General features: G+C 47.8%; 1 protein-coding gene and 1 long non-coding RNA gene across 8 annotated transcripts in view; one reads left to right on the top strand and one right to left on the bottom strand.

Annotated features, from left to right (window-relative positions):
• The window catches only part of LOC147111808 (glutamate receptor 4), a 235,621-nt gene that overhangs the window by 118,531 nt on the left and 91,661 nt on the right, over positions 1 to 25,429 (bottom strand). For all 6 annotated transcript variants that reach the window (XM_085999064.1, XM_085999067.1, XM_085999062.1 and 3 more), the window contains one exon: positions 17,550 to 17,654. In XM_085999064.1, the coding sequence (XP_085855190.1) occupies positions 17,550 to 17,654 (105 nt within the window). The remainder of the gene's footprint in view (positions 1 to 17,549; positions 17,655 to 25,429) is intronic.
• The window catches only part of LOC147111809 (uncharacterized), a 50,008-nt gene continuing 26,416 nt past the window's right edge, over positions 1,838 to 25,429 (top strand). Inside the window, exons 1-3 of one of the 2 annotated variants that reach the window (XR_015079751.1) lie at positions 1,838 to 2,337; positions 8,271 to 8,430; positions 17,574 to 18,162. This is a non-coding gene — a long non-coding RNA (uncharacterized LOC147111809). Of the gene's footprint in view, positions 2,338 to 8,270; positions 8,431 to 17,573; positions 18,163 to 25,429 lie in introns of those variants that run through there. The other variant, XR_015079750.1, reaches the window with a different exon arrangement.

The following is a 25,429-nucleotide window of genomic DNA, read 5'->3' as shown; positions in this document are numbered from 1 at the left end:
AGTCTCAGAGAAGAGATGTTGACAAAAATTCATGCTGGACATATGGGCATGGAAAAATGCAAACAAAGAGCACGTGACATTACGTTTTGGCCCGGAATGTGCAAACACATTGAGGACATTGTCAGAAAATGTTCCATTTGTCTAGAACGCCGCCCAGCAAATGTCAAAGAGCTCGTGATACCTCACCGTATCCCAGACAGGCCCTGGCAGGTCGTCGGCTGCAAGCAAGTGCATGCAAAATGTGTACAGAGACAGCAACACCAAAAGAGATACTATGGCAGGTCAGCTAGACTACTGCCGCTGCTGCACAATGGAGAATCTGTCAGAATCCAGGAGCATGACTACTGGAAGCCAGCAGTCGTCATCCAGCCAGCTGACACTGAGCGATCGTATCACATCCGCACCCCAGAAGGACAGGTGTACCGCCGCAATCACAGGCACCTCCTGAACACCAAGGAACAACACCGTCATTCCGATGAGAGGTCAAGCCTAGAGTTATCCTTGACTTGTGAACTGTCAAAGGGTGTAGGCGGATTGCTGCCCTAAAAAAAAACTGTACATCGTTATTGAAACGTTGAGATGTTTTCAGTGCTAGTTAAACGTTGAGTTTACTTATATGTTGATGCTACTGAGAACATTATGTAGAAGAAAGGTTCAAAAGTAATGCATAACATTTTTCTTTTAAAAGAAAGGGGATGTAACATTTGCATACTGAATTATCATTGCCCCGCAGGCATCTGTAAGGAATACCTATTATATTCACATGCTGAGTTGTCATTGGCCTGCAGGCATCTGTAAGGACTGCTATTGTTTTGGAGGACCCAGGGTCCTGACTCCATTTTGCCCACACAGTGCTGTACTGCTGTGAGTCAGATCACAGACCTGATGCTTCATTAAAAGAGTTTAAACTGTAATACTCCGTTGTCCTGCAATTTATTATTTTTGTACAAAGTGTGCAAAACAAGACAGCATTCGCACCACTTTCGAGAAATCGCAGCAGATCAACTGTCTCTGTGCCCTGGCTCCCTCAGAGAGAGAGAGAGAGAGAGCAAAAAAGAAGCGCACACAAAGTCGATGCGAGCAGCGGCTCCCGGAGCCTGGGAGACACCACTATCCTCCTCCGTGGACAGACCATCTGGTGCTTCCCTGAGCTTTGCTCCCGGACAGGAAGTGCATTTCCCGACCTTTGCTCTCGGACAGGAAGCGCATTTGGCCATCACGAACTGATTGCTGACATCTGAAGGTGAGTGCGACCAACTTTGCGTGGGGAGAAAAAAAAATCGCGAGATTTGACAGTTCTATCGTGAGATCATGAATGAGGCTTAATTTTACTTCGAAATCACGTCTCTCGTGATATATTCACGAGCGTTGGAGTGTCTGAACGTGCATTTAATTACAATGTTGTTTAAGTATTACACTCCCATACCATCTAACAGGACAGTTCTAGCCTCAGGCACTCATTAAAAGGCAACAGTAGGATGGTCTATCTCCAAGATCTGAGATCAGCTATGGCAAGGCACCATTTATGTACACAGATGCAGTTTTATACTCAGTTTATACTATCAGTGCTCTATGATCACACTGGCATCCTGAATTCAGTCCCTCAGGGTTTATAGTGAGGGATTCCTCTGAGTGGCATTAAATCAGTTTTGCCAAGGTCAGACCATTAGAAACTGAGCTTTTTTTAAAAAAAAGAATCACATGGTTTGTAAACCGATTTCAATGCTTTGATCTCTTTGTCCTTTTACAGTGAAACACACAACAGGAAGTTTTTTTCATAAATTGTCATTGACTGTCATTGGAATAACTGAGACTTGGCAAATCTGATTGAATTACATGCCTGAAGAAACAGCCAGTAGTTTCACATGCAGCAGTTTAGACCAGTCTGATGTAAATCTCTTGCTTTGCAACCAAGATCAAGACTGAAGGCAAGATGTGGGAGTTTTGATCTGCCGCATGACCGCAGTAAATAACTCCTGACTGTTTTACCAAGTGCTTTGCAGTGCACCTGCTGCAATTTCACAGTAAACAGATAGGCCTAGAAAATCGGCTCCGTAGTGCCAGCTTTTGTGCTGGAAATAATGTCTGAGCTGCGCGCGCACTTCTGGTGCAGGCCGCGCCGAACGCAATCTTGGTAAGGGCATGGGCCGTTAGAATGCAGAGTAGGCAGATCGTGACATCAATCAGCATTGCATGCTGATTGGCGCCAGGGCTGCCATTTTCGACCTCAATGCTGGAGCACTTGCCCTCTCTTAACCTCGCACAACTGAACATGCATTCAGCAGCAAGAAGGAAACCCCACCAGTGCTATTTAAAGGGATCAGCACCTACTTACAGGTTAGTTGCTGTTTGATTTCTACTAGCTGTTGCTGAGTTTGTACAAGTGTTTGGTGTTTTCTAGACTTCTTTAAAGTGGCCTAAAGTCTACAAGGAGCGGTGTGGCACGTGCTCAAAGACTTGGTGCTGACTTGCAAGGTGAAGGAGGGGAAGAAGGGCTGTCAACAGGAGGCTATATCCACCCAGGGTCTCAGGGAGCAATTCTCTGACCTCAACCTCAGCGACGAGCTCTGTGTGCGATGTCTCTGTTTTACTAAGGAGGTGCTCACAGAAATCTGCCACCTGCTGCAGGCAAACCTGCAGCCTTAGTCCAGGGCGAAGATGGCATTGCCAGTGGCTGTAAAGGTGACCGTGGCCTTGAACTTCTTCACGTCGGGATCCTTCCAGGCTGGAGTAGGCGACATCTGTAACACCTTCCACTCTTGTATAAGGGAGGCGAGGGGGACTCTGGGCTCGGTTTTGCCATTGGGGCGGGCTGGGGGCATGTCAGCCGCTTTTCGTGTTAGCCACCCGACTCCAATTTGATGTGGGAAAAATATGCGATTGTTCCCCTAATTGGGCAATTGATTTCCAGCATATGGGAACCCCTGGCCCACTTAGTCTTTCCATCCTGAAAGTTGCCTCCGATGACGTCATCAGTGCTGGTGGATTTAAGGCCTGCAAGCAGCCTTGTTTCTTCTGCAGGCTGCAAACCTTATGCCCTTTGCTGTGATAGATTCCTCCAGCCAATATGTCCAGCAGTAGGCCAAAGTCTGCACCAAGGTTCGATGACGCCGCCCTGCAAGCTCTGGTGGAGGGAGCAAGAGGAAATAAGGAGGTGCTCTTCCCTTCCTCAGGGAGGAAGAAGCCTCCCCAGCAGGCGAAAGCTGTGTGGATGCAAGTGGCCCAGGAGGTCAACTCTTTGTCTATGTGCCGCAGAACCTGGCTGCAGTGCAGGAAGAGGTTTCATGACCTTCTACGCACTGGAAAAGTGAGTATGACTTTCCCATCACCCTCAATCTGATCCCCATTGCCTCTCCTCACCAGCACTCAGCTTTGACAATCTCTTCCTCCACATCCCACTTGACACTGACATCCCTGCACCCTTACCCATTCCCTCTCTATGGTCACATTCACCTAACTATTCGACTATGCAGCCCTCACACTCCCTATCACTGTGATGCAATGAAAACAACTTACAACACACAGGGAGGACCCTTGGTCTTGCCACCTCACTCCATCTTTGTCTCCTTCTAACCATCAATGATATAGATTCTCTACATTCACTCCTTCATTCTCACTCAAACTCCACTTGTCTCAATCATTGCAGGTAAAGAGAGCTCACAATAAGAGGGAAAAGCGAGGACAGGAGGAGGGCCACCCTCAGTAGCCCAGCTCACCCCCTGGGAGGAGGCGGCCCTGGAGATCGTGAGAGTGGAGGAGGATGCGCAAGTGGGGGACGGACAGACGGGTGCATCAGAGCAAGCTGATGACAGAATAGTTTATCATCTCTCTCAGTGACATTGCATGAGTCACTGATAATGATTCTGATGCTCTAACAGATTGACTTTTGATCATCTGCAATATTCAATGTGCATGTAACCTTGGCCTCACATCTCTGACTCTTTCCTTTACTCCCCCACAGGACCATCGAAAGCCCCCGTCCCCACTATCCAGGTGGAAGAGCCTGAGCCTCCAGACTCCTCAGAGGAAGCTGCAACCTCTGAGGGCGCAGCGTCAGCAGAATTCAGTGCACCCAACACCAGCGCAGACACTCACACCTCGGTGGGACCTTCGCGAGATAGAGTAGTGTTGTCACCTGGTGTATCACAGCTCACAAGTGAGCATCAGCAGATGGTGGAGACAGGGACAGCAGTGGAGAGTCCTAGTCAGAGGGTGCAGGACTCTGGCAGCTCGGCTCAGCTGCATGTCGACCCTCTGCCTCCGGGTCCATCCAGAAGAAAAGCGGTGCTGGAACTCCAGGAAGAGGTGCAGGAGTCTCTGGCAGGTTTTGTCTCCAGGGTCGCTGCGAGTGTGAGGCGAGTGGAGGGGTCCATCGCTAACATGAGCAGAGCCTTTATGGAGGTGTCGGCGCATGAACGCATCACCACGGAAAGAATGGCAACCTCCGTGGAAAGGATGGCTACGGTAGAGGAGAGGATGGCTACGGCCATGGAGGAGCTTAGTCGCCAGGGTCGTGAAAACATGGTCATTGTTCAGAATAGACTGACATCTCTTGAGGAGCGATGGTCAGCTATTGAGCAAACAAACCAGACCTTCAGGCAAGTCCTCGGGAGTAGGACTTCCAGTACAGAAACCAGTCCTCATGGCCCCCCTGAATTGCAGCAAGGTGCTGTCAAGCCGCTTGCTAGCTCTGAAGTGGGGCTGACCCATGAGAGGGATGTTGGTGGCATACAACAAGGAAATGGGGGCTCCTCTCCAAGCGCTCACACAACCATGCCACTGCAGAGCCCTCGGTCAGAGCCCCACCAGAATCCCCACCCAACTGAGATCGGCATCTCAGCCCCTGCACAGCTGCAGGAGCAGCAGACTGTTGCCGAGCCCTCACAGGTTCGCAACCCCAAAGGACGCCCGCCAAAGGTGTTGAGATAGAAGCAGCAAGAAAGTGAACAAGGGGCCTCCACATCTGCTGAAGCCACAGGGGAAGCACCACGTAGGAGCACGCGTAAGAGGAAGATAATGCACAAGTAGTCACAAGGGTAGTCACTTGGGTGTAATGTGTTTATTTTTAAAATGCCATCACTTGCTTATTGTTATAAAAAATTCTGATGGCAAACTGTTGCAGTTGTGGCCTTTGTCATTTCGCAAATGGGACTTCCACATTGAGGGCTTAGGGCAACTTGCAATTGTCAGTATGGTGGTCAGAGTGATAGGAATCCGCAGGTTCTTGGCCATTATCGATGGTCTGATAAGAATGTGCGAGGCAAAAGTGTTTGATTGTGCAGGCTAAGCAAATCTGGCCAAGATGAGTGCATCCCTTGCATCCCGGGCAGCAATGTGGTCGCGCGCTGGCGCCTTCTGGCCTGTGCAGCTTCAGGTGGGTGAGCAGCAGCTTGGCGCTCCTGTTGTTGCTCCTGCAGTTGTTGCTGCTGTTGTTCATGGTTCTGCTGCTGCCGCGGCTGGTCTTCGTCCGAATCTGAAGTCCAGGAGGAAAGGAAATAAATGGTTCCCATTCTTCTGGTATATGCCTCAGTTGAGGAAGCGCTCATTCAAGGTGGGGAGAGGGGTTTCCCAGGAGGTCACACTGGAGATGGGTGTCAGGCTCCAAACTTCCACAACAATGAGTAGGCCTGTTAAAAGTTCCCCCAGACCTGAGACAACAAAGTTCTGCCACCTGCAAGTGAAGATTGCTGAAAACTCCTTTTTAATGGTGGAGCTGCAGCTGTTAGTAAGCAATCCACTTGTACTGCCGCCAGGTTTCACTGGCGTGTTTCAGAGGAGGCGTGCAGCACGTGGGAAAACTGTTAAAATCAGAAAGGCCTCTCAAAATGGGATTATAGAGGCACTTAACTGGTTGTTAAGGGCCTTAAGGGCCTATCCCGCCTCTTGGAGGCGGGATGGAGACGGGGTCAGAAAACTCACATGTGGGAAAATTGCTCGGAGGTGGGATGGAGGCGGGATCGGGCCCGCCCGCCAGTTTTTGCGATTTTAACACCTCACACGCCTCCAATCTCGCCTCCTCGGGCCTGGCAAAATCGAGCCCTCTGTGTGCAAGGAGCGCTGAATGCATTTGATTCTCTCTTGTCAGAGAGAAGCAGGCAGAGCGAGCACGCTTCACCAGGATAGCAAGCTTTCCCATGGTGCAGGGTGCCACGGACTGCACACACGTTGCTTTGCGGGCCCTGCATCTCAATTTGGAAATGTACCACAACCGGAAGGGATTCCACTAACTCAGTGTCCAGCTGGTGTGCGACCATACTCAGTCAATGTTCGGTATCCTGGCAGCGATCATGATGCCTTCATTCTGCGGCAGTCCGCTGTACTATCCGCATTTGAGCCACCAAGACAAACCAGAGGGTGACTACTCGGCAACAAGGGTTATCTGCTGACCACCTGGCTCATGACTCCGCTGCGCTACCCAACCACACGTGAGCAGCATATAATGAGAGCCATGCTGCCACACGGCACCTGATAGAGCAGACCATTGGTGTTCTTAAACAACACTTCCGCTGCCTGGACCGCTCTGGAGGAGGCCTGCAGTACTCACTAGAGCGCATCTCAAGATTCGTCATGGTCTGCTGCATGCTCCACAACCTCGCCATCATGAGGGTACAGCCCTTGCCACCAGACATACGGCGACCAGCTGATGAGGAGGAGGAAGAGCGGGAGGAGGAAGAGGAAGAAGCAGAAGAGGTGGAACTGGAAGGAAGGAGGCAACCCAGACAAATCCTTTCTGCCCGGGCAGTCCGTGATTGAATCATCCAACTGCGGTACCAGTGAACACAACCCAATTCTGCTTTCAACATTAGTCCCACACCTTACCTTCCCTCTGTTACTGACCATCACAGCGTCCTCTTGGCCATAATGCTGAAATAGAAGCCACCACAAAACAAACATTCCAAACCAATTTTATGAGTCACATGATTACAATATTTCAATCAAAAGTCAACTAATTGCTGTTGTGCACTCCCTTAGTGCCTGCCTCCAGTGTGCCTTTGCCTGTCCTGGTGCTCCTACGCAGTGTTACCCCAATGGCTGCAGCATGGCTGGTGGAATGCTGCTGACTTTCAGTGGGGGACACTGTAGATGGCCTTGCAGGACGACCTCGAGCAGCTCTGGGCCTAGTAGGCCCGGCTGCGGACTGCACCACCTTGGCATGGGCAGCAGAAGTTGGTGCTGGCTGGCTGACAGGCAACAACAAGGGCACTGGTGGAGTGGCAGTGGTGGGAGGACGAAGGCTGTCATCCTGAGCGAAGACAGCAGGTTCATCCTCCATGGAGCCACTGCCACTCCCCAAGGGTGGCACCTCAGCAATCCTCATAATCTGCTGGAGGACAGATTGCTGGACTACTGTGATACCCTGCAAGCCCCTTTCAACCCCAGAAAGTGGACAGCAACCTATTGTAAACATGCTTCTTGGCTTAAGATCAGAATTCAAGTCTTTTTGTAACTACGAAATGTTGGTTAATTAAATGCAGTCAGTTGAAATGTCTATTTAACTTGTCCCTTTTCCATAGTTCCAGTGAAGATTCCCTATTAAAAGGATATGCTCTACAAGTTTTGAGAAAGCAATCAGGAGCAGAAACCCTTCTGATTTCCTGTTCCCTAATTTAGTAGGTAGCGAGGTCAGCTATATCACCTCTACCGCCATCTGAGCTGAGATCAGCTAACTCAGCATGGACCAGAGATCAAACCTGGGACCTTCCTGTTCTGTAAAGCTCAGTTACTCATTTGATAAACTGGCTGATCCATTAGAGAGGCAGTGCTGTGATCATTATACTGAATTTGATGAACAGTGCAGTGTGTTAAACAGGTGAAAGGTAAGACATGTAAGCCTGAATTTTCACCTCCATTGTAGTGACGTAGTTTGGGTGGCTGTGTGCAGAAAATGGATGGGAGTTCAGTTCCAGTTCTGCCAGAATTCTGCCCATTTTATGCCATGGTGTAGTTTCCGGAGGAGGGGCAGGGACCAGTGACATAAGAAACATCTGCCTCAAATAGGCTCTTGCTTCATTTTATCATTAATTTGGGGCAGGGCAGTCATGCATGCCATTTCCTAACGTTTTAGCTGGATGCCAGATGTAAACCGTATCCATGTAAAATTGATGCCAGGGTTGCTAAGCAGCAGTAAGTATATGGAAGACCATGGAAAAGGCACATTAGCATTAAGGTTAATGTATTTTAGCCATTCCTTCACATTTTTTCTTTTGTTTCTTGCTGATGCTTAGGTTGCCATAAACCTTTGTGCCAATCGTGATCTTTTTTATCCCCAGCACCATTACTGGCACCAATGAGCTTTCCAGTGGGAATCCCCCTATCAGAGGTGTTTGGAAGAAGATGGGGACCAATGGAAGGATGCCAGACAGGCAGGTGAATGTGAGAAGCTCCATGTCCACCCCTCAGTACTCACACACCTGCAATCTTCTGACAGAGGTGAACATACGTTGCTTTGACAGGCAATTAATGCAGAGTTTTCTCTTCCCAAAGTAAACTGGGACAGCAGAGCTGATGGCACAGCGAGGGTTAGCAGCCTATTTGACTTCAAGGAGCTATCACTGCCAAGCCTGATCTGACTTCATTCAGTGTTAACACCTGCACATTCCAGCAGGAGTTAATGGATAACAAATAGCATTAGGAATCTACCCTGATTTCCCCCTCCCCAATTTTCAACCCAGAGGCAGTGATCAAATTGCAATCCTCCAACCCCCTCCTCACCCCCTCCACTACCTTGGCTTTCAATTCAGTTAAAAAAAAATTCTGGAAACAATGTTTTTTTTAAAGGCCGTATCTATTTGCAAAACCAGATTTCTGATTGGTCCCCTTGGAGGACATGACCAGATTTCTGATTGGTCCCCTTAGAGGACAAGGCACACCCAGCAATTTATCTGGAATGTGTAATTAGATCCTGCCTGCCGAAGTAATCAAGTAATATGCAATATGTAATTCGAGCCATTCATTTTGACTGCCAGGCTCCAGACAGGGCTCACCCTCGCAGGTTAGGACCTTCTTCCCCCCTCAACAAGTTCCTAATCTTCCCCCCACCCCCCAGGTTTCTGACCTTTTCCCTCCCCAACAAGTTCCTGACCTTGTCCCCCTGCCCAAGTTCCTGACCTTGTCCCCCTGCCCAAGTTCCTGGCCTTGTCCCCCTGCCCAAGTTCCTGACCTTCTCCCCCGCCCCGCCCCCCCCCCGGGTTCCTGACCTTCTCCCTCCCACAGGTTCCTGACCTTCTCCCGTCCCCAACAAGTTCCTGAGCTTCCCCCCCTTCCCCATAGTTTGGGCAGTGTGTGTGGGTCACAAATTGTTAACAGGTTTATTGGGTATGAAGGGAATACTGACAGTGTCGTGACTTCTGGATTTTGTCCAGTCCAATGATGTCACTGGCCACACACACACCAAGCTTTCTGAACAATCACCAGGTCTGGGGGCAGGAGAGGGAGAACGTGGAGCGGGTGTAAAGAGGGTAGGGGTGGGGTTGGTAGAACGTGTTCCGTCTTCCCATCTGGATCACGTTCTCGCTCTCACCCCCAACCCCCCACCCACTTAGACCTGGATCACGTCCTTCCTCCATCTTCATTGTGCTCTCCATGGTTTTTACCCCCCCCCCCCGTGTTTCTGACTTCCTCTCCCCCCGAATTCCTGATCTTCTCTCCCCCTCCTCTCTCCTCTTCCTCTCTCTCCCCTCCTCTCTCTCCCCCTCCTCTCTCTCCCTCCGCTCTCTCTCTCTCTCTCCCCGATCTACTCTCTTTCTCTCCCCTCTGATTTCCTCTCTCCCTCTCCCCCTTCGACCCTCTCTCTTTCCCCCACCCCCGGCCACCAACGGATCCCCTGACCTTCTCCGCATGGAGCCGAGGAAAGCGTGGCCCACGGTGCAGGCTGCTGTTGGGTACTGTGCATGTGCGGCTCTGGTATACAGCGCACATGCGCAGAAGGCCGCAAAGGTGTTCGTGCAAATAATCACAGCGTTTTTTAAAAGCTGATATCAGTAAACGTGACCATGTAGCTTTTGGATTGTTGTAAAAACCCAACTGATTCACTAGTTTCCTTTAGGGAAGGAAACCTTCGTTCCTTACCTGGTCTGGTCTATATGTGACTCCAGTCCCACACTCTTAACCACCCGTTGAAGTAGCCGAACAAGCCCTTGGTTAAGTGTTCTTTGGGTGCTTGACCTCTGATCTGAGTTTTCTGCACTCATAGTACAGTGTCCTCTGCCTCTAATATTCTGAACTCACTCTTCCTTTCTGAATTTAGATCATTATGAGGCCCCAACCCAGCCCCTGGCAGAGGCCCACAGTGGTGGGAATGGTCACCAGAAGGCTGCCAGGACCAAACATCTTTGTTGAGTGGAAAACAAAGGTTGCACATACCTTTATAGGCCTCTCTTGCCTTGCTATCTGCCCCCCTCAATTCCTCAGGTCTGAGAGGAGGGTAGGTGCAACACATAATGCTAACCTCTTCTGTCATCCTTAGGTTTGAGTGCCCTTCCAAAGAAGCTGCAAAAAATTGAGATGAAAGGGCCACAAAACCCCCTCCCATCTCATTACCTAGCCAGTGTCACTGGTCTCCTCCCCTTTCTCCTCATCTTTTGCCTGGGAACAAAACATTTCCCAAATGTGCTGGACAGGGGAATCAGCCCCCACATTCTCAATTCATTGATGGTAATTGTTGAACAGTGGTGGTCTCCGTTTGCCTTGCTATGCCTTAGATTTAATGATAATAACAACATATCTTTTCTTCAGGATGTTTTCTCCAGTAGTCTATTCAGTAGTGCCAGACATTTGTCTCGTTCAAAGGCAGTGAGTGTACATTAACCACATAAACACGGGGAAGGCACCAGAGGCGAAATTCTATTGTAGGACAAGTAATGTCACCATTTGATTGTCAGAATATACAAGAGTTTATAATTAGCACAAGCAGCAGCTCCCAGTCATAAAACTGCATCCAGAGCACTCAGAGATAAACTGATAAAACCCTCCATGTGGCAGAATTAATTCTTTAGATATGCTAATATCAGCCTTGTTAAACCTGGAGTTCAATGCAGGGTTTTAAAAGGATGCAACTAGGAATAGTGGATAAGTAGACACTTAATCATCAGCAAAGTGATGGAAGGTGTCATCGACAGTGTTTTCAAGTGGCACTTACTCACCAATAACCTGCTCACCGATGCTCAGTTTGGTTTTTGCCAGGTCCACTCGGCTCCTGACCTCATTACAGCCTTGGTCCAAACATAGACAAAAGAACTGAATTCCAGAGGTGAGGTGACTGTGACTGCCCTTGACATCAAGGCAGCATTTGACCGAGTCTGGCATCAAGGAGCCCTAGCAAAACTGAAGTCAATGGGAATCGGGGGGAAAACTCTCCACTGGCTGGAGTCATACCTAGCACAAAGGAAGGTGGTTGGAGGTCAACAGCCCAAGGACATCGCTGCAGGAGTTCCTCAGGGCAGTGTCCTAGGCCCAACCATCTTCAGCTGCTTCATCAATGACCTTCCCTCCAACATAAGGTCAGAAGTGGGAACGTTCGCTGATGTTTGCACAGTGTTCAGTGCCATTCGCAACTCCTCAAATAATGAAGCAGTCCATGCCCACATGCAGTAAGACCTGGGTGACATTCAGGCTTGGGCTGATAAGTAGCAGGTAACATTCGCGCCATACAAGTGCCAGGCAATGACTATCTCCAACAAACGAGCGTCCACCCACCACCCCTTGACATTCAATGGCATGACCATCGCTGAATCCCCCACCATCAACATCCTGGGGGTCACCACTGACCAGAAACTTAACTGGACCAGCCACATAAATACTATGACTACAAGAGCAGGTCAGAGGCTGAGTATTCTGCAGCGAGTGTCTCACCTCGTGACTCCCCAAAGCATTTCCACCATCTACAAGGCACAAGTCAGGAGTGTGATGGAATACTCTCCACTTGCCTGGATGGGTGCAACTCCAACAATACTCAAGAAGCTCGACATCATCCAAGATAATGCAACCCGCTTGATTGGCACCCCATCCACCATCTTAAACATTCATTCCCTCCACCACCGGCATACCGTGGCTGCAGTGTGTACCATCTACAAGATGCACTGCAGTAACTCACCAAGGCTTCTTCGGCAGCACCTCCCAAACCCGTGACCTTTTCCATCTAGAAGGACAAGGGCAGCAGGCGCATGGGAACACCACCACCTCCAAGTTCACCTCCAAGTTACACACCATCCTGACTTGAAAATATATCGCTGTTCCTTCATCGTCTCTGGGTCAAAATCCTGGAACTCCCTACCTAATAAGTGGGAGTACCTTCACCACACGGACTGCAGCGATTCAAGAAAACGGCTCACCATCACCTTCTCAAGGGCAACTAGGGATGGGCAATAAATGCTGGCCTTGCCAGTGACGCCCACATCCCATGAATGAATTAAAAAAAAACTAAACATATTATAGTGACCCAGAATGTTCTGGAACAGCACAATCTATTAATTATGCCGTTTTGTTTCCGATCTTCCAGTTGCAAACTTAGTCCAAAATGTCCTTGGAAAGTAATTTGAATATGCCGCAGTGATGGCAAATCAGGGAGTTCAGAGGCGACACAACCAATAGCTTACCCCATCTGCATCAATAAACCAATCAATTAAACTGTTATAGAATTCTGAATTGCCTATCCCTTCACTAGCAGAAGATTGCTTGAGTTATGGACACACTCAACTGCTGTATTCAGTTTTCAGCAACATACTAAGTTACAGATTTTGTTTTACCATTTATTTAGAAGATGACATTAATAGTTTAAGGTATCTACAGAGTCTCAGATTAAACAAACTGAGGACGGGGACAAAATTGGACCTCATTTTGCCTGTTTCTTGAGCGCAAAAGGGTGGGGAGAAAAGGTCCAATTTTGCATAGCTATATCCCATACCCAAAGGCACCTGAAATACATTCGACAGCACATTGGCTCCCTAACGGCCACTATAAACAGGCATTAGGCTCCTTGGCCTAGAAATTGGCCTCCTTAGCATCTCGCGTTATCGCCTCCAGGGCGCTAAGCGCTTACCGACCGGGCGCGGCGAGAAGATCGACTCCCGCTATATTTGCTGGGAGGTTTGCGGTGGCAGTATGGCATTGCGCCCCAAATCCTTTGCCCGCAGATCATGACGTCATCGGCGTGCACATTGCCCCGGTAGCGCCCCGGACCTGAACTTCGGTTTCGCCCCCTGTAGCATCGCCGGGCGAAAACACCGACAGATGCAGGAGGCGTTCATCGGGAGGCTGGGCGCTTCGGGGACGATGATTAAAGGTGAAGTGGCCGAGGTAAATAACAAAAAATCTGAATTGCTGATTCTGGGTTTTTTTCATTTGTCTTTGCCAGCGATCAATCAGACTGGCACGCTGCTGCAATGCATCAGGCTGACCAGGCCGGATCGCGGCTGCCGTCGGGGACCAGGTAAGTTTTTTCCTTGCAGAGCCTGCAGCGATGGTCCTTCCCTTTAAGGGAGGGAAGGAGCCTTCCAACGCAGCTGTGATGAAATATGCCTTCATCAACCCATGTGTTTTACCTGCTTGTATTTTACCTGCTTGTATTTTACCTGCTTGTATTGTGAACCGCCCCCTTTTGTTCCTATTGTGTGTATTGGCTACGCCCCTGTCTTTTGCCATATAAAGGTCTCAGGAGCTGTATGAGTCATTTACTACCAGACGAACCCGATGTGGGAAGACCTGCTATACTGCTATGTTCTTAGTGATTAAAAGCCTTCAGTTGAATCCTTGTCTTTGAGTCATTGATGGCATATCAGCAGCAGTGCGGCACGGCCCATTGTTCAGAGCTGCTCACCTACCGCCCCGCCTGCTGCCTGTTGTACTCCAGGAAGGAAGTGGAGAATTTTATTTAGTGCTCCTTCCTTCCTTCCCGAGCACAAACCCCCAAACTTTTTAAAGTTGAAAAACATTAGCGCCTGGCGCTAATTTTTTCAACTTTTAAAAGATAGCGCCCCAAATGGGGCGATACTGAATTTCTCCCCCCTTGGATATGTTAATGAGGGGCCTGTTAAAGCACCCCCGCTCCAAAAATGGTCAAAAAAGAGCGATGTATGTGCCAGGCATACTCGGCTCAGTATTTACGGTACCTTCCGTGGTCTAACCAACGGCCCTTATAGGGATTGCTGGGGGTTGCCAGCATAAAGGTAAGTTTTCTTTTTTAATTACCTTAATGTAAAGCCAGGAGGAGCACGAGTGCTCCTTCTGGCTCCACAGCACTACTACGCCTCCCTCCCATTCACCCCTCCCTCCCTTCCTCCCAAGACCTACCTGAGGGCCACTGCCGTGATCGCAGCCAGCCCAAATTTGTCCAGAGGAAAGTGGCAATCTGCCTCAAGAGGTCCGACTGATGCTCGCAGGTTGCCAGAATTATTGAGATGAGGCCTGAGACCTAATTTCAAACAAGCCTTGGGCCTCTGGCTTCTGGCACATGATGTTAGCACGCCGACCATTTCCGGCCTGAAAATGTGCCTAAAAGAATTTCTCTCAAACTTCAGTGCCTTACACTGTGCACACAATGGCAATTCGGCTCTAGCACCCGAGTTTTCGACGCTACGGGTACCATTTTGTGACAGAAATGGTGTCCGCGTCACGCGGGCACACTTCTGGTGCGTGCCCCATCGGACGCCATCTTGGTGAGGGTGGTAGGGCAAGCGTTAGGAGCATTATGTTGAGTAGGCAGGTCGTGACGTCAGTGCTGCCATTTTCGCCCTCAATGTTGGAGCTAACACCCTGTCTTAACCTCGCACAGCTGAACATGCATTCAACAGCAGCAAGGACCCCCCACCGGTGCTATTTAAAGGGGTCAGCAACCACTCTAAGGTTAGTTGCTGATTAATTTCTACTGGCTCTGTGTAAGTTTGTGGAAGTATTTGGAGCTTTCTAGAATTATTTAAAGTTGGTGAGGTGACAGGGAGCGGTGCTGCAAGTGGAGAAGGCCTTGCTTCTGACTTGAAAAGTTCTGGTTAAACCATTTGCTCCCAGTCAAGCAGCATAACAAAGACCGCCTTTTTCTACCTCCGTGGCATTACCCGTCTCCGCCCTTGCCTCGGCTCATGCGCCGCTGAGGCCCTCATCCATGCCTTTGTTGCCTCTAGACTTAACTATTCCAACATACTCCTGGCTGGCCTCCCACATTCTACCCTACGTAAATTTGAGGTGATCCAGGACTCGGCTGCCCATGTCCTAACTCGCACCGGGTCCTGTTCACCCATCACCCCTGTGCTCGCTGACCTACATTGGCTCCTGGTTAAGCAGAGCCTCGATTTCAAAATTCTTATCCTTGTTTTCAAATCCCTCCATGGCCTCGCCCCTCCCAATCTCTGTAATCTCCTTCAGCCCCAAACCGCCCCCCCCCCCCCCGAGATATCTGCGCTTCTCTAAATCTGTCCTCTTGAGCATCCCTGACTATAATTGCTCAACCGTTGGTGGCCGTGCCTTCTGTTGCCTAGGCCCTAAGCTCTGAAATTCCCTGCCTAAACCTGTCCACCTCGCTACCTCTCTTTCCTCCCTTAAGACATTCCTTAAAACCTACCTCTTTCACCTGCCCTAATTTCTCCTTATGTGGCTCTGTGTCAGTTTTCTGTCTTATAATACTTCTGTGAAACGCCTTGGGATGTTTTACTATGTTAAAGGCGCTATATAAATACAAGTTGTTGTTGTTGTTGTCATGCGTGCTCCAGTTGTCATCCCCCCTTGCCTGTAACATGACAGGGAGATGGAGCAGAGGCAGCGAAGAAGAGGACAGCTGCTTGCAGAGGGAGGAGGAGGAGGGGGAGAAAGGCTCTCAGCAAGAGGCCTTACCCACCTAGGATCTTCTGAGAGCAGTTCTCTTACCTGAGCCAGGACCAGTGTGTGAGGCATCTGCAGTTTACAAAGGAGGTGCTCACAGAACTCTGCCACCTCTTGCAACCAGACCTGCAGCCTCACACCAGGGCAAGGACAGCACCAGCAGCTGTGAAGGAGACTGCGGCCCTGAATTTCATCGTGCCAGGATCCAGCCAGCATCTGTAACATCTCCCAGTTCGCTGTTCACTGCTGCATAAGAGAGGTGACAGATGCTCTTATGCCAGGAGAGGGAAGTTCATTACAACACAGAAAACGCTGGAAAAACTCAGCAGGCCAGGGCAGCATCCGTGGAGAGAGAAACAGAGTTAACATTTCAGGTCGAGAACTTTTCGATGAAAGGTCATCAACCTGAAATGTTAACTCTGTTTCTCTCTCCACGGATGCTGCCCTGGCCTGCTGAGTTTTTCCAGCGTTTTCTGTTGTTATTTCGGATTTCCAGCATCTGCAGTATTTTGCTATCGTACGAGGGAAGTTCATTGTCTTCTCTCTGACTAGAGAGAAGCAGGCAGAGCATGCATGTGGCTTTTAGCTAAGAAGTAAAAATATCATGAATGAGGAGAGATTTTATTTTACATTAATGAATTATGTTGAACTCTAGAATTTAAGTACGTTTACCTGCATCATTATTTTTCAGTCTAAATGGCTGCAACAAGAAAGTGGGCATAAATCGAGGAAATCCGCAATCGCCATTGACTTGACTCGAGGCGGTCTATGTTAGTCAACCTTTTACAGTTTTAGTGAGGGTATTGGCGAAAAGGCGTAAAGGTATGGCGCAGCATGAATACACTGGGGCTTGCAAGAGCAACTGCAGTATTTCACAATAAAGATGAATTCTAAAATACTAGCTTAATATGCACAAGGCAAATGATTTCTCAGTCTCACACACACCATATCCTATATCATTTGTTCCTCTGTCTAAAAGCTCCAGGCTTCGCCATAAATTCAGTTCATCCCCTCACTGTCAGACATAAAATATGCCCCCGGTTGTTTGTGTGTAGACATTGTTTACAGCTTATCTGTTTTAAAATATCATTGGATAAACTCAAGTAGCTTTGAAGATCACTTATCATCTCATCAAAATGTATCTCAGTAGTTAGGGGCCATAAATATAAGACAGTCACTAATAAATCCAATCGGGAATTCAGAAGAAACTTACTTACCCAGAGAGTGGTTAGAATGTGGAACTCGCTACCACAAGGAGTATTTGAGGTGACTAGCATAGATACAGTTAAGGTGAAGTTAGATGAACACGTGAGGAAGAAAGGAATAGAAGGATAGTTGATGGGGTTAGATGAAGAGGGGTGGGTGGAGGCTCGTGTGGAGCATAAACACCGGCATATACCTGTTGGGCCAAATGGCCTGTTTCTGTGCTGTAAATAGTATGGAACACTATGTAGTTATACAGAGCTCAATTTCTGGCATTCATCATTACTGTACTCATTTGTAGACAAGGACTAAAGTAAGCAATGTCAGAGTTTCTGCAGGTTATCTTTAAACCAGAAATGAAGGTCTTGGATACACCGGGTTCCACCCTTGACTCTAGGAGTTCCTGATCAACCTTGTAAGAAGCAGAACATCTGCCAGGCCCATACACTGGTGTAATCGCTGGCATTGTGGCCTGTTTGCAGGCTGAAAATTTGTTAATACCGATGGAATTTTTTTCATCATTGCTCAAGGTAACTTACCTTTCTGTGGCCTGTATTTTTCAGCTCAAATACGTCTATTGTGAAGTTTGTCCGTCGGCCGTAGTTGTCAAACTGAACATTTCCCGTTAAGCCCTGGATCCGTACCTTTAAAAGAATGCAAGAGAAAATATATTCATTATAATCTCTGCAAGCATTGAAAATTTCAGCACAGCATGACACTAAGATAGTTTTCTGTTCTAATTTTCTGCCATCCTACCCTGGAGATGCTGACTAATGCTGAGGTACAGTTCTATGGGAGCTGGCCATCACCTGATGGTCATTTATTTACGCAGCGAGTTGTTATGACCTGGAATTCACTGCCTGAAAGCATGGTGGAAACTGATTCAACAGTAACTTTCAAAATGGAATTGGATATAAACTTGTAAAGGAAAAATTTGAAGGTCCATGGTGTAGTGTATGTACTTTGAAGAAGGAACTATATTCTGCAGCCCCTGTATACTGCAGTACCAGTAGTGACCACCCCGGTATATAAGCCTGTGTAGTAACTTTGTATAGTAGTTCCAGTTTTGTCTCCATTCAGTAAACACCTGTTATAACCAACTCCTGCAGTCCGTGTCTCAATTACACACGGACGTTACACATGGGATAAGAGCATGAGAGTGGGACTAATTGGACAGCTCTTTCAAAGAGCCAGCACAGGTACAATGGACCAAATGGCCTCTTTCTGTGGTGTAAGAATCTATGATTCTTCATGTGTGAACCTAAAGAGTGAATGTTGACATGCCATTGGGCAACTGTGGACTTTGCAGCCAAGCCTGATCCTGCCCTCTGCCACCACACATACATCCTTTTAACCAGCAGCTGATAATAGAACATGATCAGGGGCAGGAATTAAGCTGATTTTTTTCTCTCTCCCTAGTATAGGAATGCTGAGGCCAATTGAAGAATTACACATGCTGTCCCAGCTCAGATCAGCTTACCCAGCACAGACTGGCAAAGTAAGATCCCATTATCTGTGTGCCTCAGCTTCATAATGAGCAATATTAGTGAAAAACTATGCCATTGGGAGAAATTTGAGGTAGGTTTTAGTTGAACTTTTGTTTATCACTGGTTATCATAAAACAAACATCCCTGCTGCTGTGAAATCCTTTATTTTTTTTGAGGTAAAATAACTAACTATTTTCAGCTAAATGTTATTTAAGCATGTTTCCGGAATAAATAATTCACTGTTAGATGAAGACAATTAAAACCTATTGACTACAGGGAAAGATTTCCTTTGGGAGCCATTTATAGAGAAACGGCAAAACGTGTACTTTGTAAACATGTTTATGACTTTGCTACAAGTAGTGCACTGAGGACATCTTCCCCATGTGTGGATTTTTAAAACCATGGGTAGCATTTCGCTTTCTGATGGGAGTGTTAAATTGATGGGGTTTTGAGCAATAATGTAGCTCTTTCAGTTGCTAGCTCTCTGTAGGAGGCCACACAGTTGTGAAGGTGTATTCATTGCACCGAGATGGAAACTCACGTTGCAAACTGCAATCTGACATTCTTCATTAGAATTCAAGTCATTACATGGCCACAGGTGGTCATGAACAATTTAGTTATAGCATGCCTCACTCACTACCCTCAAATGCTCCTTGCACCAGACAGAAAACCCATTATAATTGCTACTGATTTTTAGCTGCATTTTTCATCTAACACCCTCCTGCTCATGCTTTTTGAGAGTTGTCCTTTTTTAACAATTTTTAATGTTATTTTTATTATTCTCTTCTTTATGTTGTACAATGATACATATCAAGAGGGCAATTAGCTGCCCTGTTCCCAGGCTTTTGTCAATACTGCCTTGTAGTTAGCTACTTTTGGATAATTCCAATTGAGATACACTGTCTGTTTAAAGGAAATGGTAGTGCACATTAAATGTGCAGAGTTTTTTATTCATTATGTGCATGTCTGTGCCAATTATAGCTTGGAGAAATTATAATTACTTTTAATTGTGAATTAAATTCTTAAGTGTCAGTCGATGCTTAATTGGAGTACTGTTGTTTCTCAGTAGGGAGGATGTGAGAGCAAGCCACATTCTAGGACCTGAGTACAAGTGTTCTCTATATGTCCTGCCCAACATTTCTCCATTAACCAATTCCAGCAAAAGCAGACTTAACTGGTCTTTCATCTCTGCTATCTAAAGGGTCGTTTTTGTGCACTCCAAACTAATTCGTTGCATGTGAAATGTTTATAGATGTGATAAAATGCTATATAAATCCAAGTCTTTCATTCTTAAATGAATCATTTTAAAGCTGTGCCTTAAAAATGTGAAACCGGGGGAAAAGTTGAACAAACTGAAAAACTCTAGGGTAAATGTACATCTTCCGTGCTCCTGACACAGAGGTTTGTACACCAGGAATGCATATTTGAAATCCAGCCATGTGTTTCGCACAATTTTCTGACAATTCATTTTCATTTCTGTGAATAAAAAGTACGGAGCACAAGAATCTGAAGCCCTGAGACCCACAGACACATGCACGTGTACAATAATCGTTGTATTTTAATCAGTGCCATTGCAGCAACTCTGACCTCCTGGATTTGCCACATTTACTGTGATGGTAGCAGAGGTATTCAGGTAAAAGTCGTAAAAGAAAAATTGCACAGTAGTTTACATATTGGTGCAGCTGTACATTAATATGGCACATATTGATATGAGTCTGTCAGCGTAATTGTGCAGGAAGGTGGAGTTGAGGTAGAAGATCAGCCATGATCTTTTTGAATGGTGGAGCAGGCTCAAAGGGCCGAATGGCCTACTCCTGCTCCTGTTTCTTATGTTTCCTATGCTCTTATACTGGTATTGTAGTTTTAGGCTGGGTATGGGGAGAGAGGAGATGGGTAGTTGGGCAGAAGTGCAATGGGGCTATTGCATCTTTCCTGGGTGTTGAATCCGTGATTCTTAAAGTATGATGTTTTCCAATAACTACACAAAGGCTGTAACTTAACAATCAACAGGTGTTTACTGGAGGAGGGTAGTCTAAAGACTGACAGTACAGAGGCATGCTCAAGGCTTATATACAGGTGTGGTCACTGCCGGTACTACAGTATACAGGAGCTGTAAAAGTAGTTCTCTCTTAAAGGTACATACACTACAATTCTCCCCTTTTAGATTAGCAGTACCCATAATGTTCAAATAACAATTAACACTTTAACATGCACATTAAACTGAAATAGTCCATTTATAGATTCAGTCTTTGGGGCGGCTTCTTGATCCTTTCTGGATAGCGCCTTTCCTGAGGTTCTTGTTCTTGGTGCGGAGGCGATTCTGTCCCCTTTTCGTCGGTTATTTCATCAGTTTCCACTGCTACTGTTTCTGAGGTAGATGCTACCGGTATGTCGGGTTCATCCCCAAGGACGCGAGACATGGGGTTGACTCGTTCCTGTGATGCTAAGATCTGGTCGACGTGGCGTCTCACAATGTTCTCCCCGACATCCACTGTGTACATTAATGGCCCCTGCCGTGTGCATATCGTTCCGGGTTGCCATTTCTCTGTTCGGTAGTCACGGGCCAAGACTTGTTGTCCTACATTGAAGCTCCTTGTTGGCTTCTCATTGATGTGCTGGAATTGTTTATCCTCAACATTTCTTCGCACATTTGGTCTGAGCAAATCCAGACGAGATCTCAACCTTCGGTTAAAGAACATCATGGCCGGGGTCTGGTTGGTAACTGCATGTGTCGCATTTCTGTAGGCTAACAGGAAATTGTCCACCTTATGCTGTAGTGGAATTTCATCATTGCACATGGCCTTTATCGCCTTTTTAAAGGTTTGTACGAACCTCTCAGCCAATCCATTTGTGGCTGGATGATACGGGGCGGATGTGTAATGCCTTACCCCATTCCTTCTCATAAATTTCCGAAACTCTTCAAACACAAACTGTGGTCCATTATCAGAGCAAATCTGCTCTGGCAAGCCGTTCCTGGCAAATATGGTCCGTAGGACTGCAATCGTTTTCTCTGTAGTGGTGGAGGACATTTTTATCACCTCAGGCCATTTCGAGTGAGCATCCACTGCTATTAAGAACATTGAGTCCATGAATGGACCAGCAAAATCAATATGCACCCGTTGCCATGGAGAGGAGGGCCACTCCCATGGGTGTAGAGGGGCATGTGGTGGTGCATTTTGGACCTTCTGGCATCCTGAGCAGCTCTTGGTTAGGTCCTCGATTTGTTGATCGATCCCCGGCCACCACACATAAGCCCTAGCAAGGCTTTTCATTTTCACCCCTTCCAGATGACCTTCGTGAAGCTCATTGAGCACTCTCTCCCTTAACTTGGGTGGAATTACCACTCGGGATCCACACATCACTGTCCCCCTGGCATACTGACAGCTGTTCTCTTCTGGATGAGAATGCTGGCAACAGTGAGTCGCCATGTGTTGGCCATCCCCTCACCATCAAATCATATACCCGAGACAGTGTCGGATCATTGCGGGTCTCCTTCTCTATATCCGCGTTAGTTACTGGCAATCGTTCAATTATTGACGAATAAAATATCTCGATAGGGTCCACTGCTGGTGCTTCCTCCACAGTAGGCAGCGGCAGGCGTGATAGCCCATCAGCGTTTCCATGCTATTTCGTGCCTTTATATTCTATTTCATATTGGTTCGCCCCTAGAAAAAGGGACCATCTTTGTAACCGTTGTGCAGTCATCGCCGGAACGCCCTTCTTTGGATTGAAGATGGAGACAAGTGGTTGGTGGTCAGTCAGCAAGGTGAACTTCTGCTCATGCAGATAGTGGTTGAATTTTTTTACTCCCCATACTAGGCTGAGGGCCTCCCTGTCAATCTGGGCGTAGTTGCGCTCGGCTGAGGTTAGTGACCGAGACGCAGAGGCTACTGGCCTCTCCAACCCGTCTGGGAATTTGTGCGACAGCACCGCTCCAATACCATAGGGTGATGCATCACATGCCAACCGAATTGGTAGTGCTGGGTTGAAATGGGCCAACACCTCTTTTGATGTGATCAATTCTTTGCACTTCTGGAAAGCTCGTTTACATTCGTCATTCCACTTCCATGGTACCCCCGTTTGCAGTAGGGTGTTCAGTGGGTGTAATACTGTAGACAAATTTGGTAAGAACTTATGGTAGTAGTTTACCAGCCCGAGGAACGACCTCAGTTGTGACACATTTTCCGGTGCTGGAGCCTTGACTACTGCCTCAATCTTTTCAGGGGACTTATGTAACCCCTCTTCATCAATAACGTGGCCACAATACGAGATCTGCTTCTGGAAAAACTCGCACTTGTGGCGATTAGCTCGTAGCCCATATTCCTTTAATCTAGTGAGCACCTTCTCCAGGTTGGCGAGGTGATCACTGTCATTTTCGCCCGTGACCAGGATGTCGTCCAAATAACACTGGGTCCCTGGAATCCCTTGCAGGACTTGATCCATTGCCCTTTGCCAAATAGCCGGAGCCGATGCTACCCCGAACACCAGCCGGTTGTAATAGTAGAGACCTTTATGAGTGTTGACCGTGAGGTATTGTTTCGAGGCTTCTTCTACCTCCATTTGCAAGTACGCCTGGGCCAGATCAATTTTGGTGAAGCGTTTACCTCCAGATAGCGAGGCGAAAATATCCTCAATCCGTGGAAGCGGATATTGTACCGTGTGAAGGACTGGGTTCACTGTCACCTTAAAATCCCCACAGATGCGGACCTTCTTTGGTTCCCCAGGCGTATTACTCAACGACCTCTTCATTACAGGAACGATGGGTGTAGCCCACTCGCTCCAGTCTACTTTGGACAGTACTCCTGAACGTTCCAACCCTTCCAGCTCTGCTTCGACAGCTGGTTGGATCGCATAAGACACCGGTCTGGCCTAAAAAAACTTTGGGCTTGCATTTTCCTCTATTTTAATCATTGCTGTTATGCCTTTTAGTGTTCTGAGTCCCTCCTGGAACACTTCTTGTGCGTCAGTTAGCATTTTTGACAGTCGTCCAGGTGTGACGTCGTCATCCTTTTTGGCCTCAACCTTCAGTGCCTGTATGGAATGCCAATCTAATTGTATCTTCCGGATCCATTCACATCCTAGTAGTGGTGGTCCTCCATCTGGCAATACATATAGGTCCATTTTAGGTATTTCCTGGCCTTTGTATATCAATTTCACCCTTATTTTTCCTTTGGGGTAGACTTTTTGCCCCGTGTACATCTTCAAGACAATCTCTGTAGCTTTCAAGGGTATATGTGAAAATAGCCGCTTGTAGTCCCTTTGGTTTATGACTGTTAGGGCTGATCCTGTGTCCAATTCCATTTTCACTTGGACTCCGTCTATCTTGAGTGTGACCCAGATAGTCTGGTGATCCTCCATTTTGGTTACCTTATGTAGTTTCAGACAACCCAGCTCCTTGCTTCCGGAGTCTGTATCACTTTTCTGTTCATCTGAACTACTGTCCATCACCTTATGTACCTTTTTGTACTTCTCCTGTGGAGATTTCTTGCTGTTGGTTTTCTTCCCTGACCTGCAGACTCTTGCTATGTGTCCTGCTTTTCCACACTGTCTGCACACTTGGTCCTTGAACCAACAATCCTTCTGGTCGTGTGTTGTTCTGCCGCAGCGATAACACTTCCCTGCTCCATATGACATTTCATTGGTGCCATATTCTTGCGGTCTCCGTTGTATCTCTGCAGCGCCCCGTGCGGCTGCTTCATGTGATACTGCCATGCTGAAAGCCTTGTCCAGCGTAAGATCCTTTTCTGATAGAAGCCGTTTCTGGGTTCCTTCACTTTGAAGCCCACACACAAACTTGTCCCTTAACGTATCTGCAAGTCCCACTCCAAACTGGCAGTGTTTCGATAGCTTGCGCAGTTCCGTTAAGTACTCAGCATTACTTTCGTCTTTATGCTGGTTCCTTTTGTGGAACTTAAATCTTTCTGCTATCAGCAGTGGTGTGGGGTTTAAGTGGTCCTGTAGGATTTCTACTATGCTTTCGAAATTCTTATCCACGGGCTTCTCTGGGGTTATTAGGTTTCGCAGTAAGCCATAAGTTTTCGCACCCATGGAATTTAACAAAACCAGTGCTTTCCTAGCATCTGGCACTTCATTCGCCCTGCACTACACCGCAATGCATTCCACGTATGTCGCCCAATCTTCGACTTCATTGTCGAACGCAGTGATACTGCCACTCTTCGGCATCCCTGGGTGTGATTTAACTGTCTAAAGTGGCGTCTCCCGCGCTCTCCCTTCTTCTCCGCTGGCACAAAATGGCGTCTCCCGCGCTTTCCTTTCTTCCCGCGCTCGCCCTTCTTCTCCGCTGCGGCTTCTAAAATGGCGTCTCCCGTGCTCTCCCTTCTTCTCCGCAGCTCAATAGCGTCTCCCGCGCTCTCTCTTCTTCTCCCCGCGGACGCGGTTCAGCCCTTGAGCCCTGGCTGTGCTCTGTGCGTTCTCCTGTGCGCCTGTCCCCTTGCCGTCGCTCGGTCCTGAACCCGGCTGCTGCTTTACCCTCTCTCTGTCTGTTTTGTTTTTCCTCGACGCCGCTCGGTTTTCAACCCCCGGCTGCGCCCTGTGCGCTTCATCATCTCTCTTCCCCCGTCGACGCTGCTCTGCTTTTTCTCTGCCGTCGGTCGGCTCCAGCCGCCGCTGTCCGGGAAGGGTCTGCGCTGTACCTGTTGCCAGTCTGTTGCTGGATCGTCGTGGCTGGGGAACCAAGCCCGGCTCTCAACAGCCTCCCCTGCGATGTTCACTCTCTGCCGGATGACTGGGTGGTTGCTCGTGGTCGACGCCCGTGCTTCTGGCCTCGACTTTCTTCCACCGCCCTCCCGGAGCGAATCCTTGAAGGGAAATGCAGAGTTGCAGGTAGATTCGAATCGACCTCGTCGCCACTGTTGAATCCGTGATTCTTAAAGTATGATGTTTTCCAATAACTACACAAAGGCTGTAACTTA

Source organism: Somniosus microcephalus, chromosome 10 (genome assembly GCF_052327205.1).
Source record: "Somniosus microcephalus isolate GS21.2 chromosome 10, FLI_Smic_1.0, whole genome shotgun sequence".
Classification (NCBI taxonomy): domain Eukaryota; kingdom Metazoa; phylum Chordata; class Chondrichthyes; order Squaliformes; family Somniosidae; genus Somniosus; species Somniosus microcephalus.
This window is presented reverse-complemented; position numbering and strand designations above follow the sequence as displayed.